Here is a 24,636-nt window from a genome sequence, read left to right as displayed (position 1 = left end):
CAGTCACATAACGGTCTGTTCGGATAACTGCGCTGTCTGTGTTAATGTAAGTTTATATTTATAATATGTAGTTTTTATAGTCATCTGTTTTGGTTTTTTTTTTTGCCGATTATAGTCTGTGTCTGTATCTCAAGTGATGGAATGCCATACCCAACCCGACATAGCGCTCCATCTAAGGGGCTGGGCTGCCGTCGGTGTCCTTGGCATTGCAGCGGCTCCTGCCTCCAGCAGCGGGTACATTGTGGTTTCTATAGCTAGGTGTGCTTAATGTTTTTCCTCTGGCAGATAATCCGTTTCGTGCATACGGCACATGATGGATCTGAAGGAGTGCCAGGGCTTAGTAAGACATTAGGGATGCCTAGATTATGTTTAAGTTTTTCCATACATCAGCTGATATTGCCCAGCGTTGTTACACATGCATTGGTGGCCCCCTCATAGGAAGCGTATTGATGTGGTCACCCCTATCACTGCTAATTGTATAATTAACTCAAAGGTCTGTAGCTAGGAGGCTCGTTGTATAACTAGTGATTTCATACCTGGCCCCAACTGTTTTTCCACGTTAACCAATCAAATTCTCGCATTTGGTTTAGAGAACTGCAAGCATCCTGTTGCTATGGGCAACACCATATTTTCCAGTCCCCTCCAGTGAATACCAAGGATGCAGAACTGCTAAATAAGTAATATATATTTATGTTTACTGTGTGCATATTTATATTGTATATATTTTTTATCAATATATCTACAGAGAAAATATCGGCGGTAAAAGTCAGTCATGAAAAGGTAATGAAACCGAACTTGTAAAGCGAAAATAATGTGTTTAGAGGTTGTTAAATGAATTTCTTTACGCTAATTGTATATGGCTCATTAAGTGCCTGGAGAAAATGCCCTCCAGATCTGACAAGATTGTAATGGGGTTTTCTTGTGCCTGTAGATGTGACTTGTTCATGTTTCTTGTCACTGATAGATTAGAGGCGCTGTCTGTGTCTAATGGGGCCCACACACCAGTATTTTACTGCTTGCCATGACTGCCCAATGACTCGATCAGTAGCAGTTTGATTACACACATGGACGGCTACCGTTTACTGATCCTGTTGTGGATGTGCCATATTTCAGCGCTTTACATTGACGCATGTGACCCCACTCGTGTAGATGGTGGTCATCTCGTGACCTTACTGCTAGGCAGCAAGAGATTTGGGGCACACATGGTGTAAGTGTCTATTAAATTGTGTTCGAGCATTATCCTGGAGACAGGTCAGTTTTGTTAAATCTAAACATGTCGTTTCTGGTTCATTACACTACACCCAACCCTGTGTAGTTTGATCCTGCTTTTTCTTGGACTTTTAATTTGACAAATCTTAGGGATGTGCTAGTCCAACTCTGGCCAGCAAAAATGGACCTTTGTGTGGATTTCACTAAGTTATGGTAAATCACCTAATTATCAGGGGTGTGGTGTTTCTCCAAATTTGCGGGTCCCCCCGAGGCTTCTACAGACCAGCGCTGTTCTCCTCTCTGAAAATTCGGCTTGCCTCAACAACGGGCAGGTGGACGGCAAGTTCATGGGGGCGAGCCGCCCCACCTTGGCTGTGTGGTTAAAACAAACCAAAGTTTGGCAACAGAAAAGAGAGCACCACTGGCTGGTTGAAACCGTTTGTGGGAACCCTCTAGATTAGTGAAACGCTGCACCCCTAAAAGGTAGGGTTTTATGCTTTGTCATAAATTGGTCAACTCCACCCAAAACTAAATGTGACTTTGGATTGGTTTCTATTTTAAATGTGTTTTAATGATTCTTCTTAAAAGTTTTTAAGATGGCTGTGAGAAATACTTCCATAGTATGCCCACCAGCTATGCATCATTGCGTGCCTTAAGTCTTGCATCATATTGAGAAGCAAGACAGGAATTTGACAGCGGAGAGTATTGAGGACTCTGGCATAGATTGGAATCTTGTCAGAAAGGGCTTTGATGCAGCTTCTTCATTCAGCTCTTCCAGCCAAGTTTAGAAACCTGGGACTGTAATGGGTGCAGTCACTGCACCTGGTGACCCGTGAGTAAGGCCATATGTTGCCACCAGGATATCTTTGTCAGTCATACAGTGATTGAGAATTTTAATTTTTATTTATATTACAGTGTTGCTGTTTGATATTCCAGTAAACACATTTTTATGCCTGAAAATAAAACTAAGTAATGACCTTTCTTCATGCTCATTGTTCAAGCGGAGTGGCCTTGTGTGTTTTTTTTTATTTTATTTTTCCCTGTTTGGTCAGGTTTCCTTTCCATCCTGTTGTGATAAGTGTATCTATGTATCAGTGTCAGTGGTTGACCTGTAAATAGTTTCTTATATGTATCAACATAAGGGCTGTGTGTCAGTATTTCATATGGCTGAGGAACAGAGCCAGCAAAGACCATGTTAACAATGTTTGACTGTACAATGTAATGTTAAGTTTGATATTGTGAAATACCACAGATTTGGCTACTTTCCCTTCCCTCTACCAACCCCTCAGTGGGCATTTATGTACTATCCACTCTATTCAGCACCCTCTGGCATAGCATTGGATGATCCTACACAGTGGCTCTCTTAGTACTTTGGTGGGGGGTCTTTAAATATGAATTTTACTAAATCCTGTCCCAGTAATAAAGTGTGAAATCCCTTTTTAAGGCTTCTCTCCCTCCTCCTTTCACAATCTGTACTTTATGCTTACACTACACAATATGGTTCAGTAGTGCCCAAGAGAAACCAATGCTTTTGCTTTTTTACTAAGTAGCATAAGTCCATCCACAATGTGAACAATGTATCTTTGGAGAGATTGCCCATGTCAGTGTGAGATATTACATGGTGAATAGTAGCGGCACATTTTCTTTCTATGCATGTAACAGGTTTTACTTTTGTATTATGCACTCCAAAGTCTCAAATTATTTGTTAAAGCAGTTTTGCACGCTAGGTGTCACAAAATGAATTCTGATGAAGGTGATAATGGATTTTCTTCATATCAAATGTATTTCTAATCGTAAAAACACTGCACTGATTCCCTAACAGTTTTCAGCTTAAAGATGTGGTTCTGTAGTGTGACAAAGGTCCCACAAGTTAGATTTGAATCTCTGTATACACTCTGGTCACTTTTAGGTACACCTGTCTAGTAGTGGATAGGATTCCTCCCCCCCCCCCCCACACTTTCCCCATTGCCCCCAGAACAGCCTGAATTCTTTGTGCCATGGATTCAACAAGGTGCTGGGAACATTCCTTAGAGCATGGTTGGCTAACCTGTGACACTCCAGGTGTTGTGAAACTACAAGTCCCAGCATACCCTTCCAGCAATAAGCTGCTATATATTGGCAAAGCATACTGGGACTTGTAGTTTCCCAACACCTGGAGTGTCACAGTTTAGCCAACACTGCCTTAGAGATTCTGGTCCGTGGTGACATGACAGCATCAGGCAGTTGCTGCAGAGTGGTCTGTTATCTGCCTAGGTGGTGGTCTCTCCATCTGCTGGAAGGTGTACATTGGGATTATGTGAAGAGTACAGTAAGAGGTTGGGGGGGGGGGGGGGGGGGTTCACGTTACCACAATTTCACTCCATTACGACAGAGTAAATGAGGTGCTGATTTTTCTGCTGAATTTTGCGGTTTGTCACCTGTAGAATTAAGTTTCCAAAAGTTTAGATCTCCCATATTGTCTCTCACTTTTTGCCTCTGTTTTGTATGACTTTGTAAAAAGAGAAACCAATACCAGTTTCAAATGTTTGCACGTATTTGCTTTTTTGTTCCGATCTGGTTACTCCTGACATAGAGGATTCCGAAAGCTTTGGTTGCTTGGCATCATTGTAATAAAAATGGTCATTGGCGCCAAGGTCACCTCCACCCGCTGAGATCTCTGTACCCGCTGGACACATCGACATGGTTATAATTTATTGTGTTGCAACTGATATGAATACAATATCTATATCTATATTTCCATTTTGTATGATGTAATAAATACGTTTCTGTGAAACTGAATTTCTGCTGTTGAGCTTCTTTTATCAGTGTATTAATATTTACTGTGTATTCATGGAGAAATATAGAGGTTCTCTAGCACACACACATAGAAGGTGAATGACCACAATCAGTCTTGTAAAATATATGCTGGGAATGGAGTGGGGTTTGGGATAATCTGAGCTATCTTTTATTAAATGTTTTACACTGCCCTAATCTCTGTGTGACAACTTGTATTGTGTAGAGAAAAATGTGGATAATTTTGAAATGATCCAGATAATCTTTGCTAGATCAGTATCTCTGGGTAATGCAGTCACTGTATAGTATCTCTGTCAGAGAAGCATTGTTCCACATTTTCCTGCAAACTGGATAAAACACAGGGGGCCTGATCCATCAAGGTGCACATTCTGAGCGCAACATGAGTTTGTTAAAAAACCCCGGTCAAACGTAGACCGTATTATAGGGATTTTGTCAACAGAATATTGTCTACATTTGAATTGGGTGACTTAATACTGATGTAATTATCAACTTTCCAACCCTGTCTGTATTATGGTGTCGACCATATAGATAAAACAGACTAGAAAAGTTTAATCTAGATTAGTTTATAATAGACACCCTTCATCACTGACGTATCTGACGATTTTGAGCATATAGCCCAATAAAATCACTGCACATGCCCAGAACCAGGAAATAAGCCGCTACACACAGCCCTGTCCACTCAGTCTTTGAACGCAATGGACACTCACTACAGGCTATGAACAGGAAGGGGCGTTATGCTGTAATCATTGTACAGTCCACATGTGGTGCACACAGCCACGTCCGAATCGAGTGCTGGACATCTCCAAGTTACTTCTTTTCTGCCGTATCTTTTGCTACAGGATTAGTCCAAGTCCTGATCGATAGTGATGAGTCTTGATGTAGTAGAGCAGGACAGATCTACACCTGATTTTCATCAGCGCACATCTTCAGATCCGCTCCTTTTTGAGTACGCAGAGCTGATTAACTTGCGCTTTTTTTTTTTTTTTTTTAACTCATGTTGCGCTCAGAATGTGCACCTTGATGGATCAGGCCCCCTGTGTTCAGCAATAATCTCAGTCAAATATTTTTTCTTGTGTTGCCATAGTTTATAAAACCCCAGTCAGAAAATAAACCCCCCAAAAACAGGTATTGATGATACCTCTGTGCTTCAGAACGACCAGTGCTTTATATGAATAAGCTTAGTGTTGAGCCCTAACTGGCATTGTGGCTTAATGCATGTAATAAAGCTAGTTTGGGATACAATTAAGTAACTGTAGAATGCAAATGTTTTACTTCTGGAACTGGTTCGTTTCTGTGCATAGAGAATACTGCTGCTACCAGACCCACTCTTCTTTGTATAGAGGTAAATAATTTGCATGCAAAGCATCAAGGTGCTCTGTCCTTAGTGTGGCAGTAGGTCATGTGACACTAGTGGCAGGAAGTATGGGTTGTGGGAGGGGGGTTGTCATTTGATTTTGTGTGTGTGTGTGTGTGTGTGTGTATGTATGTATGTATACACACACACACACACCTACACCTGATCCAGCACCCTCCCCCACTTGTACTGGCGATCTAATGCTAGGTCAGTGATCTATTAATCGGGAGCTACTCTGCACCTTTCCTCGAGGAAGACTTGATCACTGTAAGATTGTCACCCCCCCCATGTGAAAATCACATTTTTGTATTGAGATACATAGTTCCACTATTGAATGCTGGCATGTGGCTGCACTTTACATCAGCTCTCTGTCCTACCTCCTACAGAATTAGCTCACAGATATAAAAGCTAAAGATTTATAATGGCAGTGGTAGATTGCAGGATAGTGCTGTCATCACACAGAGGACAGTGTTATTTAGATGATCACCAACATGCTGTCTCTGGACCCAGAGAGATCCAACCGTCATTGCTGTTGCCTTATCTGCAACTCCTCCGGTGCTCTCCATGGTGGCAGCAACTGCCCACAATCATGGGGAACAAGTGTCATGGCCATTTCCAACAGCAAGCATGATGCTAAAGTAGTACACCAGTCACACGCACACTGCCAGCGAGAGTGCCTGCTCTACAACCAGAGGAGGAGAGAGGTTCAGTGACTATACATGTAAACCAACAGCTGCCTGTCCTACAACCATTAATTCATGTTTCCACCTTGCATTCCACCCGTACACCACCACTTGTAACGGCAGAGAAATACCGCTCACTGCTTTACTATTGGTGTCTGATTACGTATGTGTTGATAATTCAAACGTAGACCGTATTATAGGGATTTTGTCAACAGAATATTGTCTACATTTGAATGGGTGACTTAATACTGATGTAATTATCAACTTTCCAACCCTGTCTGTATTATGGTGTCGACCATATAGATGTTGAACATATGTCTCACACACAAAGATACTGCTGCCTTACACACTTAAGCTGGGTACACTACACTGTTTTCATCCAATAATCGGCTCAAACAGCCGACATACGACCACTCTATCAAAAGTCGGGTCAGTGTGTGTAGTGACACGATGGTTGAAAGTCTGCCCAAATGGACGATTGTCGCCTCATTTGGTTGGTCGTACCGTTTAATATTTTCGGTCTAATCTCGTTTCCGTTGTGTAGTGTGTATAAACTTCCGACCGATCCACAACAGTGAGTACGAAATTAGTCATTGCTCACGACAACATGGCTGTAAAAAGTCGCTAAAGGGACGTCCGCTCTTCCCTTTATCGTCCTAAACAAGGCTAGTGTGTATGCAGTCCATGGACCGAGCGATCGGACCATTGATCGCATGTAAAATCGCTCAGCATAAAAAGTTGGTCGAAATTTCTGTAGTGTGTACCCAGCATAACACTTTCCCCATAAGCTGCTGTCATTGTTATGCTGCTACTTTATCTTTCCATTGTTCTCTACACCTTATAGTGTAAGCCTGTTAGGGCAGGACCCTCCTTACATCTGCATCATGATCTCCATGTACAGCGCTGACCATGACATTGCTGTGATTAGCACTGTGCCAGGGCTGAGTGACTGGCTGGTTCTGTACCCAGCTGCCACCAGGCATTATCCACCTCCTGTCAAAGGATAGCCGTTTCTGACAAGTAACTATACATAAAGTGCTAAGGAGCACATGAGAGAACCATAAACTACCGTGTTGCACATCTTGGCTGTATAACCACCTCTGGACTTAAACCCACAAATGTCTGTTTCCAGTTTGTACCTTATTCACTTTGTCTATCTTGCAGCACCTGCAACCATCTCCTGCTCTACTCATCACCTCTTTATATATCCCTTGTCCTCCACTCTCATACATAGGGCAACATAGCAAAAACATAGGTGTATAATCATATTACTGGGACACTATATTGCACAAGACATGAACCATTCATTGGACCCAAGGACATGTTTCAGAAAACTGTTCTAATTCTTACTGGATTTAAAAGACTGAAGATTTATGGTGTGATCAAAGCTACAAAGCGAACTCTGCTGTTTTCTTCCTTATTTCACACTGCAAGCGCGGTGGCTCAGTGGTTAGCACTTCTGCCTCACAGCACTGGGTTCCTGAGTTCGATTCCCAACCATGGCCTTATCTGTGAGGAGTTTGCAAGTTCTCACCGTGTTTGTGTGGATTTACTCCAGCTGCTCTGGTTTCCTCCCACAATTCAAAACACATATGAGTAGGTAATTGGCTGCCATCTAATTGACCTTAGTGTGTATGTTAGGGAATTTAGATTGTAACCTCCAATGGGGCAGGGACTGATGTGAGTACGTTCTCTGTACAGCGCTGCAGAATTATTGGCGCAATATAAATGATGATGGATGACACTACATCACAGAACGCACTACAGCAAAGGCCACTTCATATTAAACACTGGCCACGTAGACTCCTAATTACGACACTGAGCAAAATTCCAGATTCTTCGACAAACTATTCTGGCAGATTCAGACCTGGTATCAAATTTATTTATTACAATTAAATTACACAAGTCTTGTGGTTTAAGTTCCTAGAAATGATAATACTTATGGTAATGTCACTCTCCCAACTAAAATGCTAGGTTTTAAGGGCAGTGGTTAATCTCAAAGCCATACTAAATGGAGAAACAGAACTGATGTTTATACCGTGAACAATCATTAGTAATGAATGTAGACACTGAACTGTGTGTCAAACTTTAACACTGGCATTATAACTGCTCGTACATTACCCTGAAATTGCAGGAAAATCCCTTTTTCGGCATCCCTAGATAAAGAAAGGGTTTTTGTTTTGTTTTTTTAATTGCAAATATAGAAAAATCATGTTTAAAGAGAACACATACCCCAATCAACTGTACATATTATATATCTGTACATAGTACAAGACAGCCTGAGAATTGTGAAAAAATTTATTTCGGGTAATATTTTCTAGTTAGAGAAGACCTACGTAGCGGGTAAACCAGAGAATAGCGCAATCCTTATGTCAAATGTTCTACATGACCGTATAAAGTTCATTATCTTTTATTTTTTTTAGTGACACAAATTTGGAATTAAAGTAACAAGAGACACCGGTACCATACAGTACTCCAATTCTCTTCTGTGCCACGGAGGTGGCATATAATATATCTATATAAATGAATGATATATACACAAGCTTGTCTGTAGGTACTTTTGCCACCTCCAGCCTAAATTAAACTGGCTTAATATTCGTAAAAAACAAAAAAACAAAATCTGGAATGAAATAAAATACTCAGCCAAACTATACAACATTAATTTAAAAAATACTTATGATCCTTTAACAACTCCGACTAGGGCAGGCCGCAAAGTACGTTCGTGCAGCTTGTACCCCACTTTAGTTACCAGTGCCACCGTGTCTGGCTCTTTGCCCGCCATGGGAGCATGGAATAAGGCTTCGTGTTCATAGGGGTTGAACTTGGCACCCACTGGATTGAGCTTCAGCACGCCGTGCTTTTTGAAAACTTTTTGCATTTGGACCTCGGTCATCGTTAGCCCTTCGTACAGGCTCTTCAGGTGGGGGTTGTCATCCTTCACCTCCTCTCTGGGAACGCACTCCGTTGCCTTTTCCAAGATATCTGCCACTTCCAGCAGGTCCTTGCAGAATCCTTGAATACCTTCAAAAATAAGAACAAAAATATATCAATTGGCGCAGGACCATGGTCACCGAGGCTGGGAAAATCCCGTCAGACACTACATGGGTGCCCTATAGAGAACATCCAAGTCCCCCACCCCAATACTTTAGTTGTATTCACATCAGGCACCTATCCTGTATTACTGCACCAATCTACAGTCTGTACAGAGTGTTTGTTACCTAGGAAGCCAACCAATCACACAAGGAAGGATAGAACAGACGGCATGACACTAGAAACACTTGCTAGGGTAACTATTTTTGAAATATATTTACAACGCTGTCATAAAATGAGCTTTTTAAAACCGTAAAAAGAAAAGTGTGGATGTGGGTTAATGTACCCTCTACTGTAAAATATAAGAATACTAGAAGTTATCGGCATTCCATGGCTACCATTTACACAGGACATGGAACTCGGGGGTAACATTTATAAATTAAATGAATCAAACACACAAAATATATAATATATTTGCTCAACTAAGCATCAGAACACATATCAGTGTATAACAAAGCTGTACACTGTGGGGTGTGCTTCTGGGGCAGCACAGTGACTCAGTGGTTAGCACTTCTGCCTCACAGTACTGGGGTCATGAGTTCAATTACCGACCATGGCCTTATCTGTGCGGAGTTTGTATGTTCTCCCCATGTTTGTGTGGGTTTCCTCCGGGTGCTCCGGTTTCCTCCCACACTCCAAAAACATACTAGTAGGCTAATTGGCTGCTATCAAAGTGTGTGTGTGTGTGTGTGTGTGTGAATTTTAACTGTAAGCTCCAATGGGGCAGGGACTGATGTGAGTGAGTTCTCTGTACAGTGCTGCGGAATCAGTGGCGCTATATAAATAAATGGTGGTGATGATGATGTATTTCCACTACACACATATACAGTATAGAAAGTCACTCGTGCTACTTATCACCCCCTGTGGGTGACATTTCCTCACTACATCTTACTGTACCGGGCAGAGTGCAATGTCCTACAGCTTAACACTGCATATCAGATTATATAACGACATTAGAGGGTACCAATAAAATGACCAATGTAGGTCAGAGAACATCAAAAGCACAGCACCACATCTCATTGTACTGGTTGTATCCTCGGACTCCAGAACTGCCGTGACCATATGCTTTTTTTTTTTTTTTTTTTAGAACACACACATTGGTGCACTGTGAAAGGGGTTCTCCGATCGAAATGCAAAATAGACAAGTATTGGATGACCTGATCTCTACCAACTCACAATTCAAGTGTTGTTGCTGGATAAATGTCTGCATGCTCTTCCATGAGATAAAGAGCACCCCTAGGAATGGGCCAAGCCTCAGTCACCTTACACCACAACACAGCCTCATTCTACCAATACTCCGTACTCGCCCTATCATCAGCTTCTGCTCCTCTGCCAATAGGTGCACTTGTCTTGTCTACATAGAAACACATATTCTACCCTTTCTAATATGACCTTTACTGTGAGGAGCTGATGCCCAAAGTGATGCTGGGGACGGCATGGGGAAGACTGGAGTGATTTACTGTAGTTTAAATATTGTGCTCCCAGTAAGAGAATAACTTCTTACCTGGAAAACCTCAAGGGGTAACTTTATCAAGCGGAGAGTTTCTGGTGGGTTTGAAATGTGGAGAAGTTGCCTATAGCAACCAATCAGGTTCTAGTTATCATTTATTTAGTACATTCTACAACAGTGTTGGCTTACCTGTGGCTTACACTCCAGGTGATGTGAAACTACAGGTCACAGCATACCCTTTCAGCAATAAGCTGCTATATATTGGCAAAGCATGCTGGGACTTGTAGTTTCACAACACCTGGAGTGTCACAGGTTAGTCAACACTGTTCTACAAAATGACAGCTAGAATCGGATTGGCTGCTATAGGCAACATCTCCACTTTCCAAACCCACCAGAAACTCGCAGCTTGATGCATTTACCCATAAGATAATAGATCCCATTCCTGTATAATAAATGTGATCCAACATTTTCCTATTATATCCTCTTTTGTAAGAAGTGATGAACCAGAGTTCACAGAACTCACCATATAACTTTGCCTCGTCCACCAACTTTTGACTCCTCAGTCTCAAATTCTCTGTGTCAGCCAACGCTCGCTTGTACTTATCCTGCAAAGCACGAAGATTAAATTTTAGCAATTATGAGATAACACAACTCCGCTCCACTGCTTCCAAGCCCCCTGGCTCATGATTTAAGAGCCTATTGATACCAGCGCTTTGGAGCATTCTAGCAAATCTTGGAGCACGGTATAACATGACAGCCATTCTGTCTTTAGCCAGGGAGATCGCCCCTCCCACTACATGACTGACAGCCCAGCAGTGGTGCAGGAAACAGCGGACAGGTTAGTACAGGACAGTGTTGGCTAGCCTGTGACACTCCAGGTGTTGCGAAACTACAAGTCCCAGCATACCCTTCCAGCAATAAACTGCTATATTTTGGCAAAGCATGCTGGGGACTTGTAGTTTCACAACATCTGGAGTGTCACAGGTTAGCCAACACTGGTATAGGATCTGTGCTGATTTTTCATGAAAATAGAGCAACCCTGATTCATTTACTGTGCATTATTTTATATATAACTATAAGACTCATGGTGGCTTTCAGTCACGGTCAGATTCACCTACACTACCATGCAGGCGACTATAGGTATGAATGTATATTTCATTTATTACTCAGAGTTTTGTTTTGTAACAGTTAGTGTTGTCACCTCGCCCTCCCTGTATTAAATAACATGCAATATCAGCAGTTGCTGCTACCAGTCGGATGTCAGTATAATCACTGGAAGAGCTTATCTGGGCTCAGTCAGAACTTTACAAAAACCCCAGATCTTCTTTCCCTCTCCCCACAGATGGGAATCTCTCATGTGACCTGTGCCTCTGCGTTACAACGTTGCCCATGTCTCCTGTAAATTGGAGGATAGGGACAACACAGAAATTAATATTGCACGCGCTTGTAATAAATTTATTGGGGTCCCTTAGTGATCCATTGTTGCCAGAGAACCCCAGCTCAGTTTAGTTTTCTGTGGTCATTTTCTGATTTTCCCATTAGTTTTTGTGAAAATTTTGCACATACGTGTTATTATTTAGTGGGAGAAGGGTCTGCTGTAGTGGTTACAAAAGCATCTAACATGGGCATCTAACATGGAAGACTCACCAATACTTGAGCATAACTAGACGATCATTAAACAAAGTGACTAGTGCAAAATACAGGTCAATCGCATAAATCTAAGAAAATACTGAAGCTCTGAAGAACACAAGATTTTAGCAAAGTTTATATAAACTGGAATAAATTCAAGTGCTAACCTGCACCACAATTTGGCACAATGTATATCCGATGCCCTAAGAACATCAATGTGTATTAATGGTTCATTTGAGATTTATTTAAAAAAAATAAATAAAATAAAAAAAAAAAAAATTGCTCGCTAAACGGTGGCGCTATATAAATGAATGGTGATGATGATGTATGTAGTAGATAACAAATGTTGAATTTTAATTAAACTGCAGAACATAATGGACAGCAAATAGTAAAGAGATCAGCAGGGAAACAATAAATGGTCTCTTATCACTCACGGTTATTTCTTTGATTTGATCTTCCAGTTTTGCCTTCTCTGCGGCCAGTTGCTCAATGCTCTCCTCCGCCTGGCTCTTACTCTTCTCCTCGTTCTCCTGTGCGGGGTTATTAGGCTGCTGAGCCGCTGTGCACATCAGCCGCGGACATGTCCTAATGTAGGTATTTAAGCAAAGGAGTCACTCACTGAACTTTTTACTGAATCACCTTAGTAGATTAAATACAGATTTATAATTTATTTTCCCAATGTCAACACCTGGGGCCAAAAATGTAAAATTGAATTTAAAATCATAAGTCACAAAATATTTTTAGATCTTTTTTTGTGATCACTTATGGCACAAGCAGTAAAGCAGAAGGTACTTAAGGTCCAAACAGGTCCTGTAATGGAGGTCTAAGAAGTGGCCAATGTACTATTTATATAGAATTGTAAAATACATGTGTTATAATTTGCAAAACACAGACCTGCATCAAAGGACATTATAGCAACTCTGGCAGCAATGATCATACCACCTCTAATAACATCTTGTAACAGGCAGAATACAACACTATAGCTCCCAAACACTGACTGTTATTGCCACTCTTCTGACCTTAATATGTACAGGCACACTAGTCGTACCACATACTTAGAGGTGTAAGGATTTTCTATGCAGTTATAAAGGTAAAGTCCTTGCATGGCACTGTACCTATGCATTGAATACTCAGAAGTAGATCATATACATATTTGTTCCCCTCTCCAAATTTCTACAAACAAGGAGGCCACAATTCCTATCTTGCCAGAAGCAGCATTTCTAAATAGAGATCACACTGACTATGTGGATCTTTGTACATTCTGTATTGCACTATGATGTCTCAGAACAAAGAGAAAACAAATACAATATTTTGATATAGGAATTAAGCTACTAAATAACTAGATTCCTAAGAGGGTCTGTTCTTGTAAACAATGCATCAAAATGATGTAGCAATGTCAAAACTTTAGAGAAATTGTCGAATATTACACATAAAATAACATTTTATCTGAACATAAGACATGTTATAACTGATTCACTCCTTATAGCAAATTGTATTATTGTAAAAAACTGAAATGATTGTGTAAACCCCACAAGAGATTGATGCTGATGATGCAATGCTGTACAATCACACACCACCAATGTCCAAGGACAAGGCATTCACATGACAGACCGAGGTGCCAAGTGGTGTAATGAGCCTGTGCCCACTTGATATCATTGATAATGGTCTTCTAATACTAATATATCTGGGGTACAGCCTGACACATGTCATTAGTGTAGACTATACAGACATATAATGTGTAATCTCTGCTGTAACACTAGAGATCAGGTACTGGCACACACATCCTGCCACTGAATAAATGCTGATACCGTAATAATGGATTAATAGGCCACATGGTGCATCCCAGCTACTGTGGAACTACAACTACCAGAATGTCTGGTGCAGGCACCTCTGGCTCCCCAGCAGCTATAGAGTCACGTGTCCCCTAAGGCTGCTGCAGGGAATGCCAGGAAGCCCCGGATGCTGAGTTCCCATCTCACCCACCGGAGCGATGTCCTCTGTGTCCACAGCAACGTGCCCAGGTTGTGTCTCAATATAAACAGGCCCCTGGCCGCCATGTCTGTGTCCTATCACCACTCACACGAACTGCACGCAGAGCACTGCCTGCTCCACAGCCTAACTAACTACTCCGAGCTACAGCCAATCAGATGACCTCGCCAGCGTACAGCGCATGCGCGACAGGAGCAAGGTCAAGCCTGCCAACCTAGTCGTGGTAGATTGTAGAGGAGTTGAAATGTCAAACAGACAAGTTTGAGAATGGAGCCGCACTGTGAGTGGCTGGGGGAGGGGAAGTGGGCGGGGCTTACGCTGGTATGTTGGGAAATTATAGCTGATCTGTAGCTTTAGCAATTGTTACTATACTGGTCATTATCTTAATTCGTATGCAAAAGTAAAATAAAGTTGAAACAATTATTACATCTGACGTACTTCCTTCAGATGGCAAATGCAAATAAATAGTATTCTTTTCACTGGATTTCCAATGCCTGTATTATTATTATTATTATTATTATTATTAATACTATTATTATTATCATCCTTTATACTGCAGCCACATATTACACAGAGAATGTTTAATCATCCAAATCAGTCTATTTATTTTTGGCATTATAACATGTTTTATCAGGCTATGTGTCAGCCATAAGAAAGCACAGGGAGTCTGTCTGTGAGAGACTTCCATTTGTCTCAGCAGCTAATATATTTAGTTATTAATTACTATCATACCGATTAGAACACCTAACCTATAATGATCACCAGAATAAGCTCTGCCTATTCGCTTTGGTTACCAGAATGAGCTCTACCTTGTACAGTGCTCACTCGAATTGTCTTTGTTTTATATACTGATTGTAAGTATGGGCTCTGCTTTATATATTACTCCCCAGACCGGGCTCTGCTTTATATATTGCTCCCCATAAAGGGCTCTGCTTTATATACCGCTCCCTAGACCGGGCTCTGCTTTATATACCGCTCCCCAGAACGGGCTCTGCTTTATATACTGCTCCCCATAAAGGGCTCTGCTTTATATACCGCTCCCCAGAACGGGCTCTGCTTTATATACTGCTCCCCATAAAGGGCTCTTATTTATATACCGCTCCCCAGAACGGGCTCTGCTTTATATAATGCTCCCCATAAAGGGCTCTGCTTTATATACTGCTCCCCATAAAGGGCTCTTATTTATATACCGCTCCCCAGAACGGGCTCTGCTTTATATAATGCTCCTCATAAAGGGCTCTTATTTATATACCGCACACCAGAACGGGCTCTGCTTTGTATGCCGATCCCCAGATTGGGTTCTGTTTTGTATACCGCTCACCAGAATGGAGCACTGTTTTGCATAAAGCGCACCAGAATGGAGCTCTGCTTTGTACCGCTCACCAGAATACAGAGCCGTAACTTTAAATTCTAGCGCCCGGGGCAAGAATGTCAAATGCCGCCCCCCTAGCCCTCAATTTTAAACAAATGAACCTAAAATATTCCTAAACTGCGCCCCCCCCCCCCTCCCTTCAGCGTTGCGCCCTGGGCGGTCTCCCCTATCGCACAGTCTTAGTTACGGCCCTGCCAGAACGGGCTCTGCTTTGTATGTGGCTCCCCAGAACGGGCTCTGCTTTGTATGTGGCTCCCCAGAATGGGCTCTGTTTTGTATACAGGCTGTCAGTATCAACTTTGCTTTAAATAACAGCCACTAGAATGGATATTGCTTTCTATATTGATTACCAAAATTGGCATTGCGATAAGTACAGTCTGCCAGAATAGCCTTTTTTAAATACTACCTACCAGAATGTGCTATGCATTGGTCACCTGAAATGGCTCTACAATGTATAACGGTCATCAAATGGGCAACATACTAGGGAGTATAACATGCTGGACACTGATAATTACTATATGCTGGGCAGTGATGATCATACTATACTGGACAATCCTAGGTATAATGTTTTGGGCACTGTTGGGTGTAATATGCTCTGTTATTAGGCTGTGCACTGCATGTGTGTGTTGCGCTATTATTTAGTCATGCTACAATGCCATTTTGGATGATGTCACCACACTAACAGGCCTCACTGTATACAAGGACAGAGATCCAGTCACTTGGTTCTTGGATGGAGAGGCAAGACTGCAGCGTGTGACCTGATTGCGTGCATTACGTTTCTTTCCTTCTTATTAAAAAAAATAACTGTATATAATTTCATATATTTAAGAGTAGTGCAATTCAACACTTAGCTATTAATTCTGGTTTTATGCATTTATGCATTATGCCCTCTTACATGAGTGAACTTATCTGTGAGGATTGGTACCCAGTAGAGGTTTATGAATGTGATATTCCAACTTGCAAGTGCAACAAGAGTACATTGGTAACAAATGTGTTCCAATGTTCCACAAGAAAGCCATACAACACAAAATACATATTTTTTACGTTTTCACTTCTACACTTAGGATCAGATGACTTAAACAGCTCTTATGACCACTGTTGAAAAAAGTGATTTTTGCTATTAGATGAAGGATACTGTAAAGTGGGTTCCACAGCTGGTGCCATAGTGACTAAGATTTGTGACAGAACACGTCTTTAGGTTTGTATTTTTTTCACTACATCAATGTCCTTGAGTCTATAATATAACAATAAGTGAAGTTGCCATCTCCCTGCTGAGACCACTCCCACTCTGGTTTTGTGTCTGGATGCGAATGAAGTGAAACAAAATAAATCCACTGCTGAAGTTAAGTCGACTATTCACCAGGGCAACATGTTTTTTTTTTATCCATCTATTAATGTAGACTTAGAAAATGAGTAAGTGACAAAATAAGAATTCCTTTAATAGAGTTTAGCCTTCGTTCTCATGGAAGTAGATGCTTCCTATACTAAATGTTCCTGTCAGGATTCACAACACTAGCTCTAGATGACAGCTGTCAGAAAACAGTTACTGTGAGGATTCACATACTAGCTCCAGATGACAGCTGTGAGAAAATAGTTACTTTGAGGATTCACACACTAGCTCCAGATGGCAGCTGTCAGAAAACAGTTACTGTGAGGATCCACACACTACCTCCAGATGACAGCTGTCAGAAAACATTTATTGTGAGGATTCACACACTAGCTCCAGATGACAGCTGTTAGAAAACCATTACTTTGAGGATTCACACACTAGCTGTAGATGACACCTGTTAAAAAAAACAGTTCACAATGACAGCTACGAACACCTTCTCTCAATTTCTGTAATCAGCACTCTGCTAAGGTGACTACTAGCTAGTCACCTCACTTGGACTCCTGCACAGCTTTCCCTACACTGCAATCAGCCCTTCAGTGAAAAGGTCAAGTCAATCAGAACAATTAATCTAACCTGTTTGTAAACTAAAGTCCCTCAGTTCTAGCAAATATTTGCAGGAGTAAAGTTTTTGGTTTGGATTTCTGCGCTTGTGCTTTGAAGACTTTTTTTGTTTGACTCTACACCACTATTCTACTTTCTCCAAACCATTGACTTTGGCTTCGTCCATCACTATTGTACCTTCGCCAATCCTATGACTTCAGCTTCTAGCCACCCTAGTCACGTGGTTCTTTCCTAGAAGCTATCGGCACAGTGACAGTAATAAGTTTAATATTTCCCTGTGAAATTTCTCTTTTAAATGTATGCAACCCCTGCATTATGAGCGTAGGCCGATGTCACGGATATATTAGCTCTGAAGGTCTTACCTGCCAGTATTGGTGCTGCCAAGCTAGAAGGTGCAGAGTCTAACACTCCTCTGGTCTTCACCAGGAACCCTCGCAAGCGAGTTTGGGGTTCGTTGCAAAAGGCGTGCAGGTTGCGGCGCTCCCAGATAGCTACCAGCAAAGTGTTAGATGAACAAGCTTTGTTTGCAGTCAGAAGGAGCAGGCAAGAGCAGAGTCAGGAAGCCAGGGGTCAATACCAGAAGATCAATAGGTCCAGAGGGAGATCCAAAAGGAGAGTCATGCAGAATCCGGTCAGAATCCAGGGAAACAGGCAGATTGCTTGGAACCATACAAGGATGCTGGAGCCTAGTGTGACCTAGATACTCTGGCACCCTAATGCCAGAGCCAGGTTTAAATAGAATATAGTGCTCTGTCATTGGTGGAAGTGGGATCAGCGGTCAGAACAGCTGACCGCCGACAGGAAGGAGCTGCTGGCATCTCCATTGCCTAGCAATGTTCTAGCGCATGCGCCCGCACTGCAACAGGACGTGCAAGAGGAGCCATAAAAGACAGCCATCCTTGGCACCTACTGTGCGTGCGGGGACGGCACCTAACAGGTAAGCTATCTTAAACAGCATGGGGTATTAAAGTATTTCTATTGTTTTCAAATAAGCATTGCATAAGCGATTGTATTGTGTTTCCAAAGCACAAAGTAATTTATTTTTAGCAGATGTAAAATTTAACAATTCAATACATGATTATAATACAGTACAGCCAATACCAAGAGATACATAAATACCGCACTCGCTTGCGCTCCCACTGGTACCTGCGGACAGTATTTCACTCCAGAATACTGTGGTCAGAAGAGACTGAGGCCATTGCCAGTGAGAGCTGTTATTATATACACTCAGTGTTACAGTGAGAACAATGCAGATGACGTGGCTTGCTTCTATAGGTCCAGACTTCAGGTGGGTCCAGTGTAAACAGGTCATAGGCTAGTTCAAACAACCCCCTCCAAGGCTGAGGGTCAACATTCCAGATGATTCTCCCGACCAGAAACCAGTTTAATATAGTCTATTTACACATTACAGTCAGTATCACTTTAAGTATTTATTCCCTAACATCATTAACTAGAGTATGCAATGTGCGATCTCTTCGGCGAAAGAACCGGACAACTGCTGATGAATAGGGGATTAAAATGATACCAGACATGACACATTTCCTATAACATGATCCTTAAATAACACTAACGTGTATATATAATCATAATAGACTAAATACTATCTGCTCATAAATCACTGTGGAATGGAATCAAATATAAAATATATATAAATAACTAAATGTTGTAGTGCGAGTGTGTGCGTGCGTATTTTACCGTGCGATCGCAGTATGCCACGTGTTACCAATATACTTTCATTCATCCAATTATACGACTTCGACAGGGGTCTCTGTCAGATTGCATTATGTTGAATGTATCTGAATGATCATAGGTTCCTTTATTAAAAACAGTACAATGTTATAAATGTCTCAAGTGCTCATTTCAATTACAATTATTTGGTGTTAGAAGTGAGATACAAAATGTGAATTGGAGGGAGAGACAAATTTCAAATTTGGGGACAAATTTATAATTGGGGTAGGGCATGTCCTACATCAACTTTTAATGTCTGTGTAAAAACAAAGCTATCAAGTATTTGCTTCCTACATGAAAAACAGTCAGTATTTCCTTATGTGCAAAATAATAAACTCATTTGCACCCCTTGCATTGTAGCATGGTTTTGCCAAGGTTCAAAGTTACTCATTTTCTTGCTTTACTTTCCTTAATGAATCAGTTTTGCCTCAAATAACTTTGTCTTTCCCCTCTGCTGCTACATAGAACTGGTTGACCCACCTGTGGTACCAAGTACTCTTTATCTTCCCCCCTGCAAGTATTGGCCCATAATGAACATTGTCAGGGACATGAGTGAATTGGGCTTAACTAAGAATATTACAGGCTGGTAACTCTACTGGGGAATTAAAGGCCATATATTCTGGCATGACTGGGATACGTTTCAAATTTTTGATGTAGAAATAGTAGACCAGGAATCCTGGTTTATCTGGGTCATGTACTTTGAGTTGAGAAATTATTCTACTTTCAGTTCTCAACAAATCGAGTCAACACGGCGACTAGAAAATGCATCCAGATAACCAATCAATGAGGGGCCCATGCCCTTTCCAGTTTCCCCTATATCTCTTCTATCCCAGCCACAGGCGTTGCATCCCCAGCACAGGTCTGTCACGGCAGGGGTGGCACTGGTAAGATACAGTCTGGAAACGAATCAGAATGAATCAGATGTACTCTGATTCACTGCCAGACTGACACTCAAATACTATGCTGCAGAGCTCTTGGCTTCACCAGAAAGACATGGTCAATGTGTCATCTTGTGCGAGTGAGCGTAGCACCGCAGCACGTGACAGAAAGCCTATTCTGTATTACATGGAAAATAGTGGGAGGGGGAATAGAGGCAGGAGAATGTTGAAGAGGGGCAGTAGTGAAATGGTGAGAAAGTAGAGGTGAGAGAGTTTGTGGAAAGCAGAAATACCAAGTGAAAGGATCGGGGGGAGAGAGAGAGGGGGGGAGGGAGAGAGAGAGAGAGAGAGAGGGGGGGAGGGAGAGAGAGAGAGAGAGAGGGGGGGAGGGAGAGAGAGAGAGAGAGAGAGAGGGGGGGAGGGAGAGAGAGAGAGAGAGAGAGAGGGGGGGAGGGAGAGAGAGAGAGAGAGAGAGAGAGAGGGGGGGAGGGAGAGAGAGAGAGAGAGAGAGGGGGGGAGGGAGAGAGAGAGAGAGAGGGGGGGAGGGAGAGAGAGAGAGAGAGAGGGGGGGGAGAGAGAGGGGGAGGGAGGGGGGGAGAGAGGGGGAGGGAGAGAGAGGGGGAGGGAGAGAGAGAGAGAGAGAGAGAGAGAGAGAGAGGGAGAGAGGGAGAGAGAGAGAGGGAGAGAGAGAGAGAGAGGGAGAGAGAGAGAGAGAGAGGGGGGGAGGGAGGGAGAGAGAGAGAGAGGGGGAGGGAGGGAGAGAGAGAGAGGGAGAGAGAGAGAGAGAGAGAGAGGGAGAGAGAGAGAGAGGGGGAGAGAGAGAGGGGGGGGAGAGAGAGAGAGAGAGAGGGAGAGGGGGAGGGGGAGGGGGAGAGGGGGAGAGAGAGAGGGAGAGAGAGAGAGATAACATGCTGGATGGTGAGAGTAAAGCAAGGAAATAACAAGAGAAAACAAAGATTAATAACAAAGTTACAATACCCAGGTCAGTGATGTAAGGAGTGCAGCAGATGAAGCTTGTTACTGGCTGCCATCATAGGTTGTACCCTGTTCCTTTAACTGTCATTGGGCGTTTCCTTACACATTGTGAGAGAAACCTCAACGTATCACATCCCAACACATTTCCCCTTAGTACTGACTAGATCCTAAGAAACAGGAGATCCTCACTGCCAAACTAGGTCCCTCAGATCGGTAAGGTCCTCTAGAATCTTGTAGTGTAAAACCTACTGACCTGTACTCCGTTCTGCAAGCCTCCAATTTTTCCACACTCCCTCTTACAGATAAATCTCTTACAGCGGTCGGCGAGTACCCTATCACTCATCCTGTATCTGTTAATATCAGTCCTATATCTACTATGCATGATTACCATTAGCCCTTATGGAAAGATCTGTTGTGAAACAAGGTTGCACTATTGATGGATTGCTGCACCCTCTCAAAATGAGTTTAAGATCATTTCAGCTTTGCAGAAAACTGATCTACAAGGAGCTGATGATTTCTTAACATCGTACAGTCAGAATTTCCATAAAGAGTTTCTGACTCAAGTGCCTCTTTATCTGTAATCACACCCTACTAATAATGTAGAATTACTTTCATAGCTACCTCTGTAAAGATGTAGCATAAAGTAGGTGTCCTTCCTGCGCTCCTATAGGATGGGGGAAAGGGTGGGGAATGCAGCCCGATTCTCTTGGGAATACCCACTAGAATTCCCAAAATTATAGACAATAAAACAGAGATTTGGAATAAGGCGCAGCTGGGAGGGTAATGAGATGAACGGGTTTTCTGAATATCACAACATAAATGGATTGTGTAGTAGCATGTTTAAATAAAATATAGAATATAGCATATAAATGCAACAGAACATCCACAGTCACAATATAAAATGAATAAAAAGAATGAATAAATAAAAATCCTAATATGCAATATTTCAGGTCATCTGGATATAGTTCCAAACGGTCACTCAATAAATTCTCATCCGTTCCTCTCCGGATCCACCATATAGTTCATAAATATGTGGAAGACAGGAAGAAACAAGGATGCCCTTATAGTGTAATATTCCAATAAAAGTTTATACGTATGAGTAATGATCAAATGCACTTACATTTAGTAAGGGTAACAATTCCCATCAAGGTATCTTTCACACGCGATAAGGCTCCTGCCGGCACGCTACATCGCGATCATGTCTCCATATAAGCTTCCAAGTTCAGTTGTACCAAACAACCAAACGGAAGGTAAGAGAAGAAAAAAAGTCCCCAAATGGTGTATTATTCCAATAAAAGGTGTGTTTAATAAACAGCATAAAAATTGCACTTACATTCAGTAAGGATAACAGTGCACATAAGGGTGTCTTTCAGACGCGGCTAAGCTCCTGCTGCCACGCTGTAGCGCGATCGTACCGTTAACGATCAGCGTGCAGCAGGAGCTTAGCCGCGTCTGAAAGATCACCTCTCATTGGACCTACGGTTTCATCACTCGGACTTCGTCAGGGGTAATCCAATGAGGGTTGAGTGATGCCTTATATAGCGTCCCAGATGAATTTCTTTCTAACTACTTAACTATCGCGGCGCTGGTATAAAGTGGGGATTGTTCCATATCTAATGTACTTGTGGATTACTAAATTGGCATGTGATGGAAAGTTGACCCAAGAGTGTTAAATGATTGCCACAAATATTGAAAGGATCTACATAAAAAATATAATGATAAAAGTGGGGTTAATCTAAATAATTTAAATATAGAATGTCTATATATCTAGGTATATACAATATGCAAACTAGTCCTGTGTGGAACTATAAAATATGAGACAGCATCTATTTAAAGAAAAGAGATAAGCTCGAAATCTGAATTTAGTCCCATTGGTAATAAAGTGCTTAAATTAAAAATCCATTTGGCTTCTTCTTGATTGAGCAGTTTGTTAAAATCTCCTCCTCTCCAGGGTTTCTGAACAAGTTTGATCCCTAGAAACTTTAGTCCTGATGGATCTTGATGATTGGTAGTTTTAAAATGATTGGATAAATGATGGGTTTCTAATTCGATCTTGATGTTTCTCACATGTTCGTTGATCCTTGTTTTTAATTTCCTAAAAGTTCTACCTACGTATTGTAGGCCACACGGACAGGTGATTAGGTAAATTACTCCCGTAGAGTTGCATGAGATGTGTTCATATATGCGAAATGATTTAGATGAGGCTTGGGAAGTAAATTCCACTATTCCTTTAGTTCCCTCATGTTTCGTGATGTTACATGATTTACAGTTGGGACAATGGAAAAATCCATGTTTTCGTGTAGCATCCCTTAACCAATTAGAGGTATTCTTCACCATTTTCGGTAGATGGCTAACTACCATCTTTTGTTTTAGGTTTGGTGCCTTCCTAAATGTGATTACTGGATTTGTAGGGAGTAGTTTAGAAAGGATTTCATCTTTTTTCAAAAGATGCCAATGTTTCCTTATAATGGTTTTGATGTCCTTCGCCGATGCAGAAAATTGAGTGATGAATGGAACACAGATGTTGTCCCCTGGTTTGTTTTCTTCCTTTTTGCATTTGAGAAGGTCTTCTCTAGTAACACAACTGACCTCTTCCATTGTTTGTTCCACTTTTACTTCATCATAGCCTCTTTCACAAAATCTAGATTTAACAATCTCCCCTTGTTCTTTAAAGGTATTCAGGTTAGAACAATTTCTCCTTATCCTCATAAATTGGCCTCGAGGAATATTCTCCAGCCAATTAAGATAGTGATGACTGTTCATGGGTATAAAGCTGTTACAATCTACTTCCTTAAAATGCGTTTTAGTTTCTTTCTTTCCCCCCTCAATAAAAATATCCAGATCCAAAAAGGTTACTCTTTTTTGGCTAAAGGTGGTGGTGAATTCAAGATTCTTCTGTGGGGTATTCATACCGTCAATGAACTGTTTTAATGTATCTTCTCCTCCCCTCCAAATGAAAATAATATCATCTATGAACCGTTTCCAGAGGACCAAGTTTGACACCAAGCCACAATCTGGCCAAATTTAACTCCCAAGCCTCATCTAAATCATTTCGCATATATGAACACATCTCATGCAACTCTACGGGAGTAATTTACCTAATCACCTGTCCGTGTGGCCTACAATACGTAGGTAGAACTTTTAGGAAATTAAAAACAAGGATCAACGAACATGTGAGAAACATCAAGATCGGATTAGAAACCCATCATTTATCCAATCATTTTAAAACTACCAATCATCAAGATCCATCAGGACTAAAGTTTCTAGGGATCAAACTTGTTCAGAAACCCTGGAGAGGAGGAGATTTTAACAAACTGCTCAATCAAGAAGAAGCCAAATGGATTTTTAATTTAAGCACTTTATTACCAATGGGACTAAATTCAGATTTCGAGCTTATCTCTTTTCTTTAAATAGATGCTGTCTCATATTTTATAGTTCCACACAGGACTAGTTTGCATATTGTATATACCTAGATATATAGACATTCTATATTTAAATTATTTAGATTAACCCCACTTTTATCATTATATTTTTT

General features: G+C 41.5%; 1 protein-coding gene and 1 long non-coding RNA gene across 2 annotated transcripts; one reads left to right on the top strand and one right to left on the bottom strand.

Annotated features, from left to right (window-relative positions):
• Nucleotides 1–552: 552 nt before the first annotated feature.
• Nucleotides 553–10,979, top strand: LOC142133352 (uncharacterized). Its single transcript, XR_012686774.1, has 3 exons — nt 553–2,938; nt 3,070–3,270; nt 10,804–10,979. It is a non-coding gene; the product is annotated as an uncharacterized LOC142133352 (long non-coding RNA).
• GRPEL1 (GrpE like 1, mitochondrial) lies at nt 8,324–14,343 on the bottom strand. The gene is made up of 4 exons (XM_075194447.1): nt 14,192–14,343; nt 12,643–12,793; nt 11,103–11,184; nt 8,324–9,060 (listed from the first exon to the last, which is right to left on the bottom strand). Exons 1-4 carry the CDS (start codon nt 14,263–14,265, stop codon nt 8,714–8,716), a joined length of 654 nt encoding a protein of 217 aa, XP_075050548.1. The 5' UTR covers nt 14,266–14,343; the 3' UTR covers nt 8,324–8,713.
• Nucleotides 14,344–24,636: the final 10,293 nt, after the last annotated feature.

The sequence above is a fragment of the Mixophyes fleayi genome, chromosome 1 (genome assembly GCF_038048845.1).
Source record: "Mixophyes fleayi isolate aMixFle1 chromosome 1, aMixFle1.hap1, whole genome shotgun sequence".
Classification (NCBI taxonomy): Eukaryota; Metazoa; Chordata; class Amphibia; order Anura; family Limnodynastidae; genus Mixophyes; species Mixophyes fleayi.
This window is presented reverse-complemented; position numbering and strand designations above follow the sequence as displayed.

Coding starts and splice junctions, on each gene's coding strand:
- GRPEL1 (XM_075194447.1), bottom strand. CDS start 14,265: ATGGCGGCCAGGGGCCTGTTTATATTGAGACACAACCTGGGCACGTTG. Junction 11,185..12,642: donor ATCAAATCAAAGAAATAACC/GTGAGTGATAAG, acceptor CGTGCTTTGCAG/GATAAGTACAAGCGAGCGTT. Junction 9,061..11,102: donor GGACGAGGCAAAGTTATATG/GTGAGTTCTGTG, acceptor TTATTTTTGAAG/GTATTCAAGGATTCTGCAAG.